At 47.0% G+C, this 20,012-nt stretch overlaps 1 protein-coding gene across 18 annotated transcripts in view; it reads left to right on the forward strand.

The window, feature by feature from the left end:
• Positions 1–20,012, forward strand: part of DIP2A (disco interacting protein 2 homolog A) — a gene marked incomplete at its 3' end in the record, with an annotated part of 100,163 nt that overhangs the window by 34,061 nt on the left and 46,090 nt on the right. For 11 of the 18 annotated variants that reach the window (XR_014022921.1, XM_081300978.1, XM_081300972.1 and 8 more), the window contains 3 exons: positions 409–528; positions 2,790–2,999; positions 6,412–6,543. Coding sequence is in view for 17 of the 18 variants with exons in the window: in XM_081300978.1 (XP_081157104.1) it covers positions 409–528; positions 2,790–2,999; positions 6,412–6,543 (462 nt within the window). The remainder of the gene's footprint in view (positions 1–408; positions 529–2,789; positions 3,000–6,411; positions 6,544–20,012) is intronic. The other 7 variants (XM_081300974.1, XM_081300976.1, XM_081300981.1 and 4 more) reach the window with 3 other exon arrangements.

The raw sequence follows: 20,012 nt of genomic DNA on the forward strand, positions 1-20,012 counted from the left end.
CTTGTATGGCCTCCCGCTCAGGAGCTGGGCAGACGTGCAAGGCCCCTCAACCTAGAAGACACCTGTGTTATAGCTCTCTCACCACTGGCTGCAGCGTGCGAGAGCTTGATGTTTTCTAAGCAGTTCTGTGTGTCTGCAGCGGGTCTTCTGGAGGAGCAGGCTGCGAGTCTCGCTGCTGGTTCTCACGGCAAAGATTCGTTCAGGCTTATCTCTTTCACTTTATTTTCAAATTTGGGGATTTTTCTTTGGTTGTTGTTTTAATTTATAACTATGGATATATTATTCTGGTTCCTGTTTAGAAAAGTGTAGGATGGTTAGGCAGTCAGAGATTTGTCCCCTTCGCGAGCCATGAGGACAGAAGTAGAGTCTTGTCTTGTCAAAGCCTTTCTGCCATTGCTCTCTCTGTAGATGTCCACACGGAGGCCGTGCAAGCAGCCCTGGCCAAGTACAAAGAGAGGAGGATGCCGATGCCCTCGAAGAGACGTTCCGTCCTGGCGCACTCCTCCATGGACGCCTACACCCCCCCAGGTATTGATGGGTGGTCTTGGGAGTGGGCCTGAGGCCTGGTGTTTGATCCCCTGAGCTGGAATGTCCCTCTGTTTGGAGCACAGATTTGGGGAACTTAGTAAGCATGCTGTGGCGTGTCTGTGATGTGCACGGCACTGTTCTTCCCATGGGGACACGTGTACTCTGCAGTACTTTGTTGGTTTTTTTTTCCCCATTTAAAAACTGAAAGTTTACTTATCCCTGTAATAACCACATTTTCACATACAGAAAACTTAGGTACATTCAACTGTTTACAAGACAAATCTCCATATAACACACTTACATTCATGTGGAGTATATGAACTTATTAACTTATATAGATCTGCAACTTTTGCATTTGGTATCTTTCAAAATAACTAATTAATACACTTATTTTCTAAAATTCAGTTCATAGATGTTTTCAGGTTAGAAGAATCTCTTCTGAAAGGTTATAATTATTGTAGTCATACAATGAGAATCCAACAATTCTTTAGCTTTCATCTAAAGCTTCAGCATCTTAGTCACATGACAGCAGTGCAGGGTCATCTTAGCCGGTTGTACTGTTTGGTTTATAGTTTAAGTCACTTAAAACGGTTCACAGTTATTTGTGCAGCAAGGGAAAAAAGCTCCAAGGATAATATTTTTTTTTTCAAAATTTTATTTTTTAGTTGTAGCTGGATGCAGTATCTTGATTTCATTTACTTATTTTTATGTGGTGCTGAGGATCAAAACCAAGGCCTTGCATGTTCTAGGCAAGTGCTCTACCACCGAGCTACAACCCCAGGCCAAGGGTAATATTTGTTTCTCACATCCTGGATAAAATCACAGCACAACGATCTCGTTTTCCCTTTAAAATCTAACTATCTGTGGGGCTGGGGATGTGGCTCAAGCGGTAACGCACTCCCCTGGCATGCGTGGGGCGCTGGGTTCGATCCTCAGCACCACATAAAATAAAATAAAGATGTGTGTCTGCCGAGAACTAAAAAATAAATATTGAAAAATTCTCTCTCTCTCTCTCTTTCTCTCTCTCTCTCTCTCTCTTTCTCTCTCTCTTAAAAAAAATCGAACTATTTGTAAAGAGCATTTGTTTCAAATGTGCAATCTTTAAACTTTCTCAGTGACATCCACAGGTACAACCAACATAAGAATGGAAATGGTAAATAAGAGACTCTGTACATAATACCTACTAACAATTCAGTTTAACATTGACAATTTCTATTTTTGAGCTGAGTTCTTTAGATCTAAAAATAATTTCAAACTAAGCATAATACTTTCAAATTTCTCAGCTATAGATCTTGAAAAGAAAATCTAAAGTTGCCTTTCCTCTCTGCAGCACTTTGTGTGTGGACTTTAGTTTCTTTTGTTTAAAAAACTCAAGATACTGTTAATATTTGGGGTGAAGAGAAGAACCTTAAATAAGCACTTAGTAAACTACAAAAGCTCAATTATTCTCATCTTGTCACTGTCATTTGGTATGTTGTTACCAGGACTTCAGTGGGACAGTTGAGGACTATTTGGACAGTTCTAGTAATTTTTTTGTTGTTTTCTTGCTGTTTCCATGAGAAATTAAAAGTTGTAGATGGGGTTTGTCTAACTTCCCACTAACCCTGACCGAAGTTTGAGGGGCTGGTGGCTTCCCATTCACGAGCTTCTGTGGCTACCCTCGTGACACTCCTGTTTGGTCTGATGAAGCTGGAATCATAGGGAAAAACCAGACACCTCAGATCACGAGACGACTCGGTGGTTCAGTGGTGATTCTGTGCTTAACCTTTATTGTCGGAAAATATCTTAGGATTTGCCGTCACATTATTTCTACTGGGCAGAGCTGTGGACACTGTGTTGTTGCCAAAGACTCTTTTGACAACTGTGAACCCGTGAGTGTGGTTGTGCTGACCCGACAGACTGCTGTCCACAGTTAATTCACTGACTGAGCTCTTTCTAGAGCTACTTCATGTGATCTGCCTGCAAGGACACCTGTGGACAGGTGTAGCCCCAGGCCGTCCCAGTGCTGTGGCTCTGCAGGCTGGTCCGCCTTGCCCTGTGGGCGGGCAGCAGTGACGTGCCCAGGCGGAGAGGCCCATTTCACCCCCGTGTGCGCCAGTGGCCAGGGCCTCTAGGAGTGGGACTCCTGGAGCGCTTCGCCTCAGCCTCCTCCTGCCCTTAGGAGGAGCGGCCTGGGTGCCCGGCACCCTCTGGGCTGGCCCGTGGGAAGCCACCCTCTCACCCACCCTGCATCATGCCTGTCGTGGTTGTTTTCACCGCAGACACATCGTCCGCTTCAGAAGATGAGGGTTCTGTGCAGCGGCCCAGGCAGCTCAGCTCCACTGTGCTCCAGAGCCACCCCGGTGCAGAGCCCTGGCTCGACCGGGTCATTCAGGGCTCCTCCACCTCATCTTCCGCATCCTCCACCTCATCTCACCCAGGAGGCAGACCCGCCGCCGCGCTCTCAGACCTTGCAGCCCACGCCCACATAGGTCAGTAACCAGCTGCCGTGGCCATGGCCGCAGCAGGGCAGGGTCAGGCGCGCCCAGGATGGAGGCGCTCCCCTGGCCCGCAGGTGGAGGGCAGTGGGGCTGTGGCTCCTTCCACAGACAGAGGTCAGGTGCCTGTCGCCTGACACGCCAGCTGGTGTGGGGCTCGCAGCGATGACCCTGACAGGAGCGGGGACGGTTCCTGGCCAGTTTGGCTTCCAGATCAAGCCCTGTACTTGTTGAACAGTAGGCCTGGCTGCTCCGTGTTTCCTCATGGAAACCCACCTCCTCTCATCCGAGAGGTGTCCTCGGTCGCTGGAGTAGTTCTGTGCTCTGGGAGGTGGCAGCCCGATCCTTGTGGCAGGTGGGCATCCTCCACCCCCACCCCTGCTCGGTGTCACCTGCCTGCTGTGGTTGTCACAGCCCCGTTGGGCTGGCTGCCTTTCCTCATGGCCTGTATGAGCAGGTGAGGTCCTGAGGCAGGGGCCAGGGCTGTGGCTATGATGGCCTTTCTTCCTCCGGGCGGCCCTCAGCTGAAATCAAGGTGCCAGTCAAAGCTGATCGTGAAAATGCCTGCATCTCTTCCAATCACACACTTCAGATCCCACTCAGGGAGGAAAACAGTGACATCCTGCTTAAACAAAGACGGTGGTGTGGCTGGCAGCATGCAGCTGGCATGTGGACCCGAACACTCTTGCTTGGTGCCTAGACAGGCAGGCGGTATTGCTGGAGACTCCTGGTGACCTCATTTTCTAGAGGAAGGAAGACAGAAAGTGAGGTGTTTATAACTTCTTGACAATACTTGGCTGCTCAGTGGGAGCCAGAGCTGGCCTCGGGTTTTTTTTTTATTATTATTATTATTATTTTTTTAGGTGTAGATGGACACAACACAATGCCTTTATTTTTATGTGGTGCTGAGATTCGAACCCGGGTCCCGCCCACACTAGGCAACAGCTCTACCGCTGAGCCACAATCCCAGCTCCAGCCCCAGGTGTTTTGATCTTCTTCATTTTCTTTGTTTTTCTGCTGAAACCGAAACGGGAGCACCTGTGGTACAACCGTGATAGGTGGTCTGGTCCAGGCAGTTCTGGGCCTGTGTGCTGAGACGCTCTTACCTGTAAGCGTGGTCAGTTGGCTGCACTGGAGGTGGGCGGGGTTCTTAGTGTCCCTCTGTGGGGCTGGTCAGAGTTGCTCTGCATTTCTTCTTGGTCTGTGTATTCCTGCTGAAGAGGGTCATGCCGCTGTGATGTGAGTCAGAGAGCAGCTGGCCCCCACATCATGCTTCCCACACACAGAGGGGCTGCGGGTGCTCCTGTGAAGAGCGGCCTGCCCTCGTTGTCTCTGTGGCTTTCTGGGAACATTTTTACTTTTATTCTAAATCTCTAAGTACAAGTTAAGTTTCTGTAATCTGAAAATAGAAATCTTAAATGCTCTGAAATCTGAGACTTTGAGTGCCACGCGGGAACATTTTGGGTTTTGACTTCAGGGTTAGGAAGGTCCAACCAGTCCTGTAGGCAAGAGTTCCAGGATCCAGGAAAGCTCTGCTCCCAGGAGGCACTGGTCCCCGCCTTCGGCTACTAATGTTCAGTCTGCACCTGGCCTTCCCTCCTCTTGTCGAGGAAGCACCCTTTCTCTATTTTTAACACTAGATATTCTTTAGTTTGAACTAAGGAGAGAAATCTGGAAAGAGGAAGAATATATTCAGTAAAAAAAATTTGATGAGAACATCTTAGGTAAAGGTAATTTAAAAAAAATGATTGTTTGTTGTTTTCCTCTTAGTATCAGGGATTGGTCCCAGGGGTGCATACGCTGAGCTACATCCCCAGCCCCTTTTTATTTATTAATTTAATTTTAATTTTTTTGAGACAGGTTTTTACTAAGTTGCTTCAGGCCTTGCTAAATTGCTGAGGCCGGCCTTGAAACTGTGATCTTGCTGCCTTAGCCTCCCAAATCCCTGGGATTACAGGCATGTGCCACTGCACCTCATTAGTTTCAGATTAAGGAAATCAAATACATTAAATATATTTTTAAGCCTTTATTTTATTTATTTTTACATGGTGCTGAGGATCGAACCCAGGGCCTCGCTCTGCCGCTGAGCCACAACCCCAGCCCCATGTTAAATATTTTGAAACAAATGTAAACACATATTTAAAAGCAGTACTTTTTTTGAGTAGTTTATGTGGCTATTTAAAAAACTACCTATAATGGATAAGTTACCACATATGCCTTGCTTTTCATGTGTATTTTTAAATCACTTATTTTTGCTAGATTTTACAGCAAGGAAATTTCTTTTTGATCTCAGAGAACCTACTGACTGGCATGCTCTAAAATGTTTGCTCAGTGTCACACTCTTTGAAGGGCTGTGAGACGATGTCAAGAGAGCTGTAGGTCTTCCCACATGGCACATTCTGTGGCAGGAAGAGTGAGTGGGTTTGTGTCTGGCTGTCTAATTTCTGTCATGTGAACAACTCCCATCTGGTCTTTCCTCATAAGGAAGTGGTAGCTGGCAGAAGGTCAGCGCTAGTGAGCTGGAATGCTGGAGAGCACCCTCAGCACAGCCACTCACCAGAGAGCAGCCCAAGGCCATTGCTGCCCTGGTCAGCGGACCTGGACTCTGGAATAGTGTCTGCTGCTCGGTGCTGCAGGAGGCCAGTGTCTGTTGTCCTTCCGGTGCAGTGCCTTTCCTTGCACAGAGGTGGCATGTGCACCATGAGGGATGCACGTGGGCGGGTGAGAGGCAAGGATGGGGTGCTTGAAGCATTTTGTATTTCCCATCTTAGTCTTTAAATGTGACAGTGACCCTTTTTACTTTAAGCAGCTGTTTGGGTCACATGGTATTGCAGCCTTGTTTTTCATTTGTGATTTTATTTTTGAGATGGGATCTCGCCCCGCCTCCTGGGCTGGAGCTTTGTGTCCTCTTGCCTTGGCTTCTCAGGTTGTTGGGGTCCCAGGCATGTGCCACCATGCCCAGCTCATCGCAGACATTTTTTAGTTTTATCCTTTGAGGCCTGTGATGGTGGGGTCTTTGTAACTCTGGCATACTTTTTGGTGGTTAATAGGTTACAGATGTGTGGCTGACATTGTGAAATGCTCTCTTGACACGTGAGCTCAGGTTTGTCTGGCTCCCTCAAGGGAAAATTCTGACTCCTGTTAGGTTGCAGTGGTCACTGGCCAGTGGCTGCGTGCCTATCTCTGTGCTGTAGTCTTGGTTTGAGGTCCGGATCCCTCTGAGAATTGAGCCTCCACCACTGTTGCTCGTGATATCTGGGCACTCGCAGAGTCTTGTGCTGTGGGCAGCTGGGAGCAGAATCAGTCAGGCTCCATGTGGGCTTGGCTGGGGGCAGCATCTGACGGTGGGTTGATCAGCAGTATGTGCTCCTCAGAACTAACAGCCACCTCCTCTTCATTTCAAAAGCAGATCTGCACTCTGCCCCTCCTGACGTCACCACAGGCCTCGTGGACCGTCCACACTGTGAACGTCCCCAGGTGGCTTCTGTGAGAGCTGGTCCTCGGGGGTACGGCGGGAGCATCCTGGAAACAGCAGATGGTGAGCACATTCATCTTCTCCTTCTGAAAGAAGAAGCACAGGAAATCACTCCGGTGTGGAGCCCAGCTTCACTGTGCTCCCCCAGCGAGCCCAGCCAGCCGTCAGCTCTCACTCATGAGAGTGTGGGTGTGACTGTTCCCACAGAAACATCACTTGGTGTGAAGCTGGTGAGATGGGAAAGGAGGAGAGTAGGAGGGGAAACCTCACAACTTGGGCTGGATGTCGAGGAGTGAGACCTGCAGTGGGTAGTGTGCAGCTGTGGGCGTGCATGTGTGAGTTGACTGGGCAGGTCTCGGCAGCCTCTGTGAGTGCCGCTTCCTTCCACAGCACCCAAGGCCAGTGCCTGGTGCTGTTTCCCAGCGGCTCTCAGAAGGCCCTGGCACAGACCATTTCTTTTTGAAGCTATTTCTAGTATTTTTTTTAAAAAAGTCATGTCAAGTTTTTTTCCCCAAAGTGCCAACTTAAATCACAGAGAAAACAGAGGATCTCAGATCGCACACACTCCTGGCTATTTCGGTGCTCCTAACGGAAGGTCACTTTACGTTGAGGTTTTCATTTTCTTCATAGTGCAAAAGAAAAAGGCTGAGTCAACGCAGAGAGGGGTACTTGATTGAACACGTTTTAATGTGATTTATCACTCTTTACATTTAAAACCTTTAAGACCTTAATTGAGATAAAAATCAGCATAGAATGAACTGCCCTCTTTCAGCGTGTGCAGTTTTAGAAGTTCAAGATGTCCAAATGCTATGGGTGTGTCCAGCACTCTCATGTCCAGCTGCTGCCCTTTGTGTCCCCGCCACCCAGGAACCTCTGATTTACTCCCTGACACCATAGATTGGTTTTGTTTTCTGGAGTTTTATGTAAGTTGAACGATAATATCTACTCTCTACCGTCTGGCTCTTGCTTGTCAGTGATGGTGCCAGCTGACCCTGGCAGTCCCCGAGCAGTGTGTCCCCGGAGTGTGCCACAGCTGTCTCTACCTCCAGTGAAGGAGCCGTGGTGCTCGTCTGCCTGAGTGTGTGTGCACGTGTGTTCTCAGCTCTTGAGTGGAAGGCGGAGTGACCTCCAAGGGTGTGTGTGACATTTTAAAATTGCCAAGCTGTTTTCCAAAGTGCTTGTCCCATTCTCCTTCTTCTGCATCTCTAGCAGCGGGCATGTGGGGAATTTCACCACGTTTCTAATTTTCATTTCCGTAACCACTGATGATAGTGTTAAAAATGTTTTCATATGCTTATTTTCTATCTGTGTATTTTTTTAGGAAAAGTGTTAAAACTTTTGCCTTAAAAAAGTTTGTTTTTTGTTTTTTATTGAATTTTGGGAGTTCTTTATATATTCTGTATACAAAATTCAGGTTTATCATTTATATTTTTTCCCAGTGTGGCTTGTTTTTTTTTTTTTGTTGTTTGTTTGTTTTTACTAATTTTTGCTTTTATAGATTGTGTTCTTGTGCCTTATCTAAGGCGTCTTTGCCTAACGCAAGGTCATAAAGCTTTTCCCCTCTATTTACTTTTATAATTTTATAGTTTTCAATTTTGCATTCATTTTGAGGTAATTTTAGCACAAGTAAGAGGTATGAATCAAAATGTTCACATTCTTGTTTTTGGATGTCTGGCTGTCCTGATGCATTTATCATAAAGATCACCAACGCATACCAATTCCTGTGACACCAAGTGATTCCTGTAGATTTATGAAAGCCATACCACTATCGTGGTGCTATGAAAATCCAAGATGTTGTGTAGCTTGTGTCCTCCAACTGTGCTTTTCATTTATGAAGTGTTTTAGTTGTTCCAGCTTTTTTGTATTTTAAAATATAAAAAAAAATCAGTTTATCGTTTCCACAGAAATTTCTGTGGAGCTATTTGCTGATATTTCTTTAAATCCTTACACCAGTTTAAGGGGAATTGGCATCTTTTTTTTTTTTCCCCTGTGGTGCTGGGGATTGAACCCAGGGCCTTGTGCATGTGAAGCAAGCCCTCTACCAACTGAGCTATGTCCCCAGCTCTGGGAGTCAGCATCTTCACAGTGTCATGTGTTCCAGTCAGTGAGTATTTCAGTTGTGTGGTAGCGTCCAGTGTATAGATATTGCCTATATTCAAATTTTTTTTCTTAGATGTAGATGGACATAAAACCTTTATTTTTATTTATTTATTTTTATGTGGTGCTGAGGATCAAACCCAGTGCCTCACACATGCCAGGCAGGCACTCTATCACTGAGCCACAACCCCAGCCCAGTATTACATATATTTTGTTATTTCAAAACACGTTTTAATGCAGTTGTAAAAAATTTAACATTTTTCCCAATTATTTTTTGTTAGACTCTAGAAATACCATTGATGTTTCATGTTGACCTTATATTAGTCTCAGATTAGTTCTAATAGCAGTTTTTGGTAGAATCCTTAAGATTTTCTATATGCATGATCTTATTATTTATGAATAAAGACATTATTGTATTTTCTTTCTAAACTGCATGCCTTTTATTTGTTTTTCTTGCTGTAATTTGGTGTGTAGGTGTCTAGTCTATGTTAATCGAAATGCCAAGTGTGGAAAAGCATTTGGTTTTATATTTTTCAGTTTTGATATTAATTATAGATTTTTTGTAGATTCCTTCAACAGGTTGATCAAGGTTCCTTTTTAATTTTCTGAAAGTTTTTATCATTTTTTTTGATTTAATGAAATGCTCATGTTTTTTCTTTTATGGTTTTTGAATATAGACAATTGCATGGATCTACTTTTAAAAAGTTTTTTTCTTGCAGTGAAATACATAGAACATGAAATTTTGTATCTTAACCACTTTTTAATTTTTTCACTTCTGGTGATTGAACCCAGAGATGCTCTGCCTCTGAGCTGCATCCCCAGCCCTTTTTTTTTTTTAATTTTTAAAATCATTTTGTCTTGAAACAGTGTCTCCACATTGCCCAGGTTGGCCTCAAACTTGCATCCTCCCATCTCTTCCTTCTGAGTCACTGGGACAGCCAGTGTGGGCCGCTGTACCTGGCCGCCTTAACTTCTGTTTTTTGGTGGTGCTGGGCGAGGAGACCAGGGCCTCACACATGGGGGCAGGTGACCTGCACGGAGCCACCCCCGTGTCTGTCCAAACCACTCTGAGAACCAGCTGTGGAGTCCACACAGTGGTGTTGAGCAGCACCGTCGTCTCCACAGCTCTTGGTCTGGAAAGACGGAAGCTCTGTGGAGCACTGACTCCCCCTCCCCAGCCCTGGCGGCCAGCGTTCTCCTTTCTATCTGCTCGCTAGGTGGACTTGCACCACACTGGTCTTTTTGCAGGGGGCTAACTTCATAGACTGGTGTCCTGAGGCCCATCTGTGTTGTGGCACATCCTGGACCTCTGCCCTCCAGGCTCAGCACCATTGTGCTGGTGTCCACAGTGAGACTCTGTTCCTGACGCGTGTTCCTGCTGCCAGGAGAGCTCCATGGACAGTGTTCACCCAGACCCTGCTTCAGGCTCTCTGGGCCTCTGTCTGTAGGTGGGAGTCTGGGTGCAGGACCTGGGTGGGTGGGCGACCTTGTTGGGCTCTCTGGGCCTCTGTCTGTAGGTGGGAGTCTGGGTGCAGGACCTGAGTGGGTGGGCGACCTTGTTGGACTCTCTGGGCCTCTGTCTGTAGGTGGGAGCCTGGGTGCAGGACCTGGGTGGGTGGGCGACCTTGTTGGGCTCTCTGGGCCTCTGTCTGTAGGTGGGAGCCTGGGTGCAGGACCTGGGTGGGTGGGCGACCTTGTTGGGCTCTCTGGGCCTCTGTCTGTAGGTGGGAGCCTGGGTGCAGGACCTGGGTGGGTGGGCGACCTTGTTGGGCTCTCTGGGCCTCTGTCTGTAGGTGGGAGCCTGGGTGCAGGACCTGGGTGGGTGGGCGACCTTGTTGGGCTCTCTGGGCCTCTGTCTGTAGGTGGGAGCCTGGGTGCAGGACCTGGGTGGGTGGGCGACCTTGTTGGGCTCTCTGGGCCTCTGTCTGTAGGTGGGAGTCTGGGTGCAGGACCTGAGTGGGTGGGCGACCTTGTTGGACTCTCTGGGCCTCTGTCTGTAGGTGGGAGTCTGGGTGCAGGACCTGAGTGGGTGGGCGACCTTGTTGGACTCTCTGGGCCTCTGTCTGTAGGTGGGAGCCTGGGTGCAGGACCTGAGTGGGTGGGCGACCTTGTTGGGCTCTCTGGGCCTCTGTCTGTAGGTGGGAGCCTGGGTGCAGGACCTGGGTGGGTGGGCGACCTTGTTGGGCTCTCTGGGCCTCTGTCTGTAGGTGGGAGTCTGGGTGCAGGACCTGGGTGGGTGGGCGACCTTGTTGGGCTCTCTGGGCCTCTGTCTGTAGGTGGGAGCCTGGGTGCAGGACCTGGGTGGGTGGGCGACCTTGTTGGGCTCTCTGGGCCTCTGTCTGTAGGTGGGAGTCTGGGTGCAGGACCTGGGTGGGTGGGCGACCTTGTTGGGCTCTCTGGGCCTCTGTCTGTAGGTGGGAGCCTGGGTGCAGGACCTGAGTGGGTGGGCGACCTTGTTGGGCTCTCTGGGCCTCTGTCTGTAGGTGGGAGCCTGGGTGCAGGACCTGGGTGGGTGGGCGACCTTGTTGGGCTCTCTGGGCCTCTGTCTGTAGGTGGGAGTCTGGGTGCAGGACCTGGGTGGGTGGGCGACCTTGTTGGGCTCTCTGGGCCTCTGTCTGTGGGTGGGAGTCTGGGTGCAGGACCTGGGTGGGTGGGCAACCTTGTAGGGCTCTCTGGGCCTCTGTCTGTAGGTGGGAGCCTGGGTGCAGGACCTGGGTGGGTGGGCGACCTTGTTGGGCTCTCTGGGCCTCTGTCTGTGGGTGGGAGCCTGGGTGCAGGACCTGGGTGGGTGGGCGACCTTGTTGGGCTCTCTGGGCCTCTGTCTCTAGGTGGGAGCCTGGGTGCAGGACCTGGGTGGGTGGGCGACCTTGTTGGGCTCTCTGGGCCTCTGTCTGTAGGTGGGAGCCTGGGTGCAGGACCTGGGTGGGTGGGCGACCTTGTTGGGCTCTCTGGGCCTCTGTCTGTAGGTGGGAGCCTGGGTGCAGGACCTGGGTGGGTGGGCGACCTTGTTGGGCTCTCTGGGCCTCTGTCTGTAGGTGGGAGTCTGGGTGCAGGACCTGGGTGGGTGGGCGACCTTGTTGGACTCTCTGGGCCTCTGTCTGTAGGTGGGAGCCTGGGTGCAGGACCTGGGTGGGTGGGCGACCTTGTTGGGCTCTCTGGGCCTCTGTCTGTAGGTGGGAGCCTGGGTGCAGGACCTGGGTGGGTGGGCGACCTTGTTGGGCTCTCTGGGCCTCTGTCTGTGGGTGGGAGCCTGGGTGCAGGACCTGGGTGGGTGGGCGACCTTGTTGGGCTCTCTGGGCCTCTGTCTGTAGGTGGGAGCCTGGGTGCAGGACCTGGGTGGGTGGGCGACCTTGTTGGGCTCTCTGGGCCTCTGTCTCTAGGTGGGAGCCTGGGTGCAGGACCTGGGTGGGTGGGCGACCTTGTTGGGCTCTCTGGGCCTCTGTCTGTAGGTGGGAGCCTGGGTGCAGGACCTGGGTGGGTGGGCGACCTTGTTGGGCTCTCTGGGCCTCTGTCTGTAGGTGGGAGCCTGGGTGCAGGACCTGGGTGGGTGGGCGACCTTGTTGGGCTCTCTGGGCCTCTGTCTGTAGGTGGGAGCCTGGGTGCAGGACCTGGGTGGGTGGGCGACCTTGTTGGGCTCTCTGGGCCTCTGTCTGTAGGTGGGAGCCTGGGTGCAGGACCTGGGTGGGTGGGCGACCTTGTTGGGCTCTCTGGGCCTCTGTCTGTAGGTGGGAGTCTGGGTGCAGGACCTGGGTGGGTGGGCGACCTTGTTGGGCTCTCTGGGCCTCTGTCTGTAGGTGGGAGTCTGGGTGCAGGACCTGGGTGGGTGGGCGACCTTGTTGGGCTCTCTGGGCCTCTGTCTGTAGGTGGGAGCCTGGGTGCAGGACCTGAGTGGGTGGGCGACCTTGTTGGGCTCTCTGGGCCTCTGTCTGTGGGTGGGAGCCTGGGTGCAGGACCTGGGTAAGTGGGTGACCTTGTTGGGTTCTCTGGGCCTCTGTCTGTGGGTGGGAGTCTGGGTACAGGAACTGGGTGGGTTGGTGACCTTGTTGGGCTCTCTGGGCCTCTGTCTGTTGGTGGGAGCCTGGGTGCAGGACCTGGGTGGGTGGGCGACCTTGTTGGGCTCTCTGGGCCTCTGTCTGTAGGTGGGAGCCTGGGTGCAGGACCTGGGTGGGTGGGCGACCTTGTTGGGCTCTCTGGGCCTCTGTCTGTTGGTGGGAGTCTGGGTGTAGGACCTGGTTGGGTGGGCGACCTTGTTGGGCTCTCTGGGCCTCTGTCTATAGGTGAGAGCCTGGGTGCAGGACCTGGGTGGGTGGGCAACGATGCTTTCAGTGTTGGGGGACCTGCCTGCTGCTGCTCTTCACCTGCACCCTGGGTGCGCAGAGCTCTGGGTCTTCATGCATCCCCAGCAGGTGCTCTGGTAGTACCCGTCCTGAAGGTGCGAGGTGCTTCTGCTTGATCTGGGCATCTTCATGTGCTGCTTGGACATTTGAAGACCTTTTTTTTTTTTTTTTTTGGAGAAACGTCTCTTAAAGGTTGGTTTGGTTTTGTGTTTTTAAATTTTTTTTTTTAGTTGTTGATGGACCCAAAATCATTATTTTATTTATTCATTTTTATGTGGTACTGAGAATGAAACCCAATGCTTCACACATGTGAGGCAAGACTCTACCACCCGCAGCCCCAAGGCTCCCCCCCCCAATTCAGATTATTTGTGTTTTTTTAAAATTTTTTTTTACTTTTGCCATATTTTCTAGGTGTTAATTCCATATCAGGTATAACATTCACACAAGTATTTTCTTCCATCCTCTAGCCTATCTTTGTAGTTTCTTTTTCTTTTCTCATTACTGGGCATTGCACCCAGGGGTGACTTACTACTGAGCCACATCCCAGCCCTTTTTATTTTTTTGCGACGGTCTTGGTTAGTTAGTTACCCAGGCTGGCCTAGAACTTGCCATCCCTCTGCAGAAGCCTGGCCTCCTGTGTCAGTAGGATTATTGATCGTGTTTTTTGATATACAAAATTTGAACATTTTCATGAAGTCTCATTTGTCCCTTTTTTCTTGCGTTGCTGATGTCTTTGGAGTAGAGCTGACGAGGACTGCAGGACCCTGTGCCTGGCTGTGGCACGCTCTCCTCTCAGGAGGTCCTCTAAGGAGTCATGGCTCGTGTTCAGGCTGTGACCGGGACCTTCATTGTCTGCTCGTGGAGATCTGGTGGTGTTTGTGGGAGAGACTGTCCTTTCTCCGTGGAGTGCTCTCGCACCCTTGGCAGAGGTCACTGCTCCTGTGTGGCACTGCTTGTGAGCTCTCTGCTCTGTCCCACTGGTCTCTCTTCATGTTGTACCACGCACAGTCTCCGCTCCTCTTAGAATCAGGTACGGGAGTCTTCCAGCTCTGTTTTTGACTATTTAGGATTCCTGTGACTCTTAGGACATGTGTTTCTATTTATGCAGAAGAGGTCTTTGGGATTTTATAGGGATCACATTGGATTTCTAATTTAAAAATGTTAACATACGACCCATGAGCATTTATTTCTGTTGCCTTTAATTTTTCTTGAGCAGTGTTTACATTGTAGAACTCTTTTGCCTCCATGCTGCATTCTTTTCGATTCTGTTGTAAATCGTTTTTGTGATTTCTTTTCAGATTATTCATTGTTAGTACACAGGTAAGCGACTGATTTTTTTTTTTTTTGAGTGTGTGTGTGTGTAATGGCTGTGTCTTGCCACTTTGTTGAATTCAGATTGTTCTAAGTGTGTGTGTGTGTGTGTGTGTGTGTGTGTGTGTGTAATGGCTATGTCTTGCCACTTTGTTGAATTCAGATTGTTCTAAGTGTGTGTGTGTGTGTGTGTGTGTGTGTGTGTGTAATGGCTGTGTCTTGCCACTTTGTTGAATTCAGATTGTTCTAAGTGTGTGTGTGTGTGTGTGTGTGTAATGGCTGTGTCTTGCCACTTTGTTGAATTCAGATTGTTCTAAGTGTGTGTGTGTGTGTGTGTGTGTGTGTGTGTGTAATGGCTATGTCTTGCCACTTTGTTGAATTCAGATTGTTCTAAGTGTGTGTGTGTGTGTGTGTGTGTGTGTGTAATGGCTGTGTCTTGCCACTTTGTTGAATTCAGATTGTTCTAAGTGTGTGTGTGTGTGTGTGTGTGTAATGGCTGTGTCTTGCCACTTTGTTGAATTCAGATTGTTCTAAGTGTGTGTGTGTGTGTGTGTGTAATGGCTGTGTCTTGCCACTTTGTTGAATTCAGATTGTTCTAAGTGTGTGTGTGTGTGTGTGTGTAATGGCAGTGTCTTGCCACTTTGTTGAATTCAGATTGTTCTAAGTGTGTGTGTGTGTGTGTGTGTGTAATGGCTATGTCTTGCCACTTTGTTGAATTCAGATTGTTCTAAGTGTGTGTGTGTGTGTGTGTGTGTGTAATGGCTGTGTCTTGCCACTTTGTTGAATTCAGATTGTTCTAACTGTGTGTGTGTGTGAGTGTAATGGCTGTGTCTTGCCACTTTGTTGAATTCAGATTGTTCTAAGTGTGTGTGTGTGTGTGTGTGTGTGTGTGTGTGTGTGTGTAATGGCTGTGTCTTGCCACTTTGTTGAATTCAGATTGTTCTAAGTGTGTGTGTGTGTGTGTGTGTGTGTGTGTGTAATGGCTATGTCTTGCCACTTTGTTGAATTCAGATTGTTCTAAGAGTGTGTGTGTGTGTGTGTGTGTGTGTGTAATGGCTGTGTCTTGCCACTTTGTTGAATTCAGATTGTTCTAAGTGTGTGTGTGTGTGTGTGTGTGTAATGGCTGTGTCTTGCCACTTTGTTGAATTCAGATTGTTCTAAGTGTGTGTGTGTGTGTAATGGCTGTGTCTTGCCACTTTGTTGAATTCAGATTGTTCTAAGTGTGTGTGTGTGTGTAATGGCTGTGTCTTGCCACTTTGTTGAATTCAGATTGTTCTAAGTGTGTGTGTGTGTGTGTGTGTGTGTGTAATGGCTGTGTCTTGCCACTTTGTTGAATTCAGATTGTTCTAAGTGTGTGTGTGTGTGTGTGTGTGTGTGTAATGGCTGTGTCTTGCCACTTTGTTGAATTCAGATTGTTCTAACTGTGTGTGTGTGTGTGTGTGTGTGTGTGTGTTCCCATGCGGGCTCTAGGATTCTCTGGGGTCTTTTACTCTTCCTTGCCTGGCAGGTCCCAGGACTGTGTAATAGGGTGCCTCCACCCATGAATGCCCCCTGCTCCCTGTGGGGCTCAGCCAGCTGGGTGCTCGGTTCTTCCACCTGGTTGTGTCCACCGTGGTCTGCTCGTCAGTGGGTTTGCCTTCAGTATCCTGTACCTTTCCCCAGTCTCCCTAGGGTCGCCCTGCGACTGCTGCCCTGGGCCGGCCCTGCTGGTCCAGTGCTCCTGCCTCCGAGCTCTGCTCTGGGTCTTTCCTGGACCTTTCTCCTCTGCCCCTCTCCTGCCCTGCTGTGTTTAGATGTTTGTTGGTCTCAACGTATTTCCAGGTGCATTGTTCAGATGTGTTTCTCCTGCATATTTAACCCCTTTTAAGTTTATTAAACTTGTGAACGACCCAGCACACAGTCTGTTAGTTGAGTATTCCACTCGAAAATAATACTTATTCTGTTGCATTTTTTCTTTTTTTATAAAGTTTTTATAATAGTTGTAGATGGACAGGATGCCTTTATTTTATTTGTTTATTTTTGTGTGGTGCTGAGGATCAAACCCAGTGTCTCATGCATGCTAGGGAAACATTCTGCTGCTGAGCTATGACCCTAGACCTTCTTTTTTTTATGGTAAAATAATACTATAAAGAAAGCTCAAAAATTTTTGATAACTTTGTCCAAAATATTTGTTACATAGTGATGGATGAAGGTCTAATATTTCTAATATAAAAATCATTTTTAAAAATGAACAGGAAAAGCCAAGTTGGTGGCACACACCTGTAATCCCTTCCATTCTTGTGGTGGAACGTGATGTGGAGTCACACTGGTCATTTATCCATATGTGACGTAGGAAAGTTACGTCCAGTTCATTCCTCTGTCTTTCCTATTCCCATCCCTCCTTCCTTCCCTTCATTCCCCTTTGTCTAATCCAATGAACTTCTATTCTTCCCTGCCCCACCCCTTATTACGTGTTGGCAGCTGCGCGTCAGAGAGAACAGTTGGTCTTTGGTTTTTGAGAACTGGCTTATTTCACTTAGCACGATTGTCTCCAGGTCCATCATTTACTGGCAAATGCCATGATTTCATTCTTCTTTGTGGTTGAGTAATATTCCATTGTGTATATGTGCCACATGTTCTTTATCCATTCATCTGTTGAAGGGCACCTGGGTTGGTTCCGTAGCTTAGCTATTGTGAATTGAGCTGCTGTGAACATTGATGTGGTTGTGTCACTGCAGTGTGCTGATTTTAAGTCCTTTGGGTATGTTCCGAGGAGTGGGATAACTGGGTCAAATGGTGGTTCCATTCCAAGTTTTCTGAGGAATCTCCATACTGCTTTCCAGAGTGGTTGCACCAATTTGCAGTGCCAACAGCAATGTATGAGTGAACCATTTTCCCCACATCCTCACCACATTTATTGTTACTTGTATTCTTGATTGTTGCCATCCTGACTGGGGTGAGATGGAATCTCAGTGTGGTTTTAATTTGCATTTCTCCAGTTAGAGATGTTGGACATTTTTTCATGTTTGTTGACCATCCGTATTTCTTCTGTGAAGTGTCTGTTCAGTGCCTTTGCCCCTTTATCGATTGGGTTATTTGGTTTTTTTGAAGTTGAGTTTTTTGAGGGTTTTATATATATATATCCTGAAGACTAATGCTCTGTCTGAGGTGCAGGTGGCAAAGATTGTCTCCCGTTCCGCGGGCTCTTTCTTCTCTGTCTTGGTTGTCTCCTTTGCTGTGAAGGAGCTTTTTAGTCTGATACTATCCCATTGATTGATTCTTGGTTTTACTTCTTTGAGCTGTAGGAGTCTTGTTGACAGATTCGGTTCCTAAGCCGACATTTTGGGAAGTTGGGCTTACATTTTCTTCTAGTAGGCACAGGGTCTCCAGAGTGGAGTGTCGCGTGGTGAGAGCGAGGGGCTTAATTTCACTCTATTGTATGTGGGTTTCCAGTTTTCCCAGCACCATTTGTTGAAGAGGCTGTCTCCTCTCCAGTGACTACTTATGGCCCCTTGTCCAGTGTCTTGCATTCCACTGGTCTCCGTTCTGTCTTGGTGCGGCCCCATGCTGTTTCTGTGGCTCTGTGGTGTAGTTTAAGGGCGTGCTATTGGGATGCCTCCTGCTTTGCTTTTCTCACTGAGGATTTCTCCTTATTTTTCCAAATGAATTTCATAACTGATTTTCTGTTTCCATGAAGAATATCATTGGAACCTTAAAAGGAATTAAGAATGAATTGGAAGGGTTCCTTCCTTTTGTATTTCATGGGATCATTTGAGGAAGATTGGTGTCAGTTTTCTGTGAAGGTCTGGTAGAGCTCAGCTGAGAATCTCTGTCTGGTCCTGGGCTTCTCTTCCTTGGCTTTTGATAGCATCTTTAATTTCATTGCTTGAAATTGATCTGTTTAAACTTTCTATGTCCTCCTGATTCAATTTGGTTAGGTCATATGTTTCTAGAAATTTGTAGATGTTTTCAAGGTTATCTATTGTATCAGAGTAGGAATTTTCAAAGTAGGTTTGGTTATCATCTGTATTTTAGTAGTTTTCGTTGTGATATTTCCTTTTTCATTGTGAATTTTAGTAATTTGAGTTTTCTTTATTAGCTCGGCTAAGGGTTTATTAATTTTATTTTATTGATTTGTTTTTCAAAGAACCAACTTTTTGTTTTGTCGATTTTTGGGGATTATTTCTTTTGTTTCAATTTTATTGATTTCAGCTCTGGTTTTATTTCCTGTCTTCTGCTTTTGGTGTTGATTCATTCTTCTTGTTCTAGGACTTGAGATGTAATGATAGGTTATTTATTTGTTGACTTTCTATACTTTTAATAATAAGTGAGCTCAGTGCACTGCCTTCATAGTGTCCCAGAGTTCTTGATATGTTGTTTCAGTATTCTCATTTACCTCTCAGTATTTTTTTTTTATCCCAGATTTCTTCTGCTATCCATTGTTCATTCAATAGCATATTATTTAGTCTCCGGGTATTAAAGTAGCTTCTATTTTTTTGAACTTTTTTATTATAGATAGACACAATATCTTTATTTTATTTGTTTTTATTATATGGTGCCAGGGATCGAATCCAGTGCTTCATGCATGCTAGGCAAACACTCCATCACTGAGCCACAACCCCGGCCCCTCTATTTTTAATTTCATTCTTGATTTCTAAATTCATTCTGTTATGATCTGATAGGATGCAAAGTATATCTATTTTTTTTATATTTGCTAAGAGTTGCTTTGTAGCCTGAGATGTGGTCTATTTTAGAGAAGGATCCGTAGCTGCTGAGAAGAAAATACACGTCGTCATCCTGCCAGATCTTACCTGTCATTTTTCTCTGGCGTTCTTTAAAATTCTATCCTGATTCTCTGTGTTGAGCATTTTCATAATAATATGCCTTGGTGTGGGTCTGTTGCACTTTTGTATATTTGAGGTCCTGTAAGCTTCCTGCACTTGATTTTCCATTTTATTCTTTAGGTTTGGGAAATTTTCTGATATTATTTCATTGAAAAGATTGTGCATTCCTTTTGTTTGTATCTCTGAATCTTCATCTGTCCCAATAAATCTTAAATATAGTCTTTTCAGGTTATCCCACATTTCTTGTAAGTTCTGTTTGTGGTCTCTTAACATCTTTTCTCCATGTTTAACTTTGTTTTCAAGATTATTTATTTTGCCTTCATTGCCTGAAACTCTAAGTGGTCTAGTCTGTTGGTGATGCTTTCAATTGAAATTTTAATTTGATTTATTGATTTCCTTCATTTCAGAGATTTGTAGGCTTTTCTTTTTTCAGACTATCTCTTTATTGAAGTGATATTTCACTTCCTGTATTTTCTTTCTGATTTCACTCCTTAGACTGGCTTTTACTTTGCACATCCTTTTAACTATGTACATTATAAACTCTTTCTTGGATATTTCTTCAACTCTGGTGTTGTTGGATTCTGTTACTGGAGTACCTTGGTGTGTTTGCGATGATTGACCCCTTGCCTTTTCATGTTGTTTGTGTGTCTACCCATCTAGCAGTAGAGACGTGAGGAGTAGAGTTTTTCTTTTTTTAATTTATTTTTTAGTTGTAGATGGACTCAATATCTTTATTTTTATTTGGGCTCAGGATTGAACCCAGTGCCTTGCATGTGTCATGTGTGAGGCAAGTGCTCTACCACTGAGCTCTAGCCCCAGCCCCCCTGTTGCTTTTTAATGTATTTTTTAGTTGTAGATGGACACAGTATCTTTATTTATTTTTATTTTTTTTTTTAACTTATTGGCAGTAGAGTTTTTATCCTGTAGACTTACAGTGTCCCTGAAGGTTTCCAATACCTCTCTT

This window comes from Spermophilus citellus (assembly GCF_964194105.1).
Source record: "Spermophilus citellus genome assembly, chromosome: 7".
Classification (NCBI taxonomy): Eukaryota; Metazoa; Chordata; class Mammalia; order Rodentia; family Sciuridae; genus Spermophilus; species Spermophilus citellus.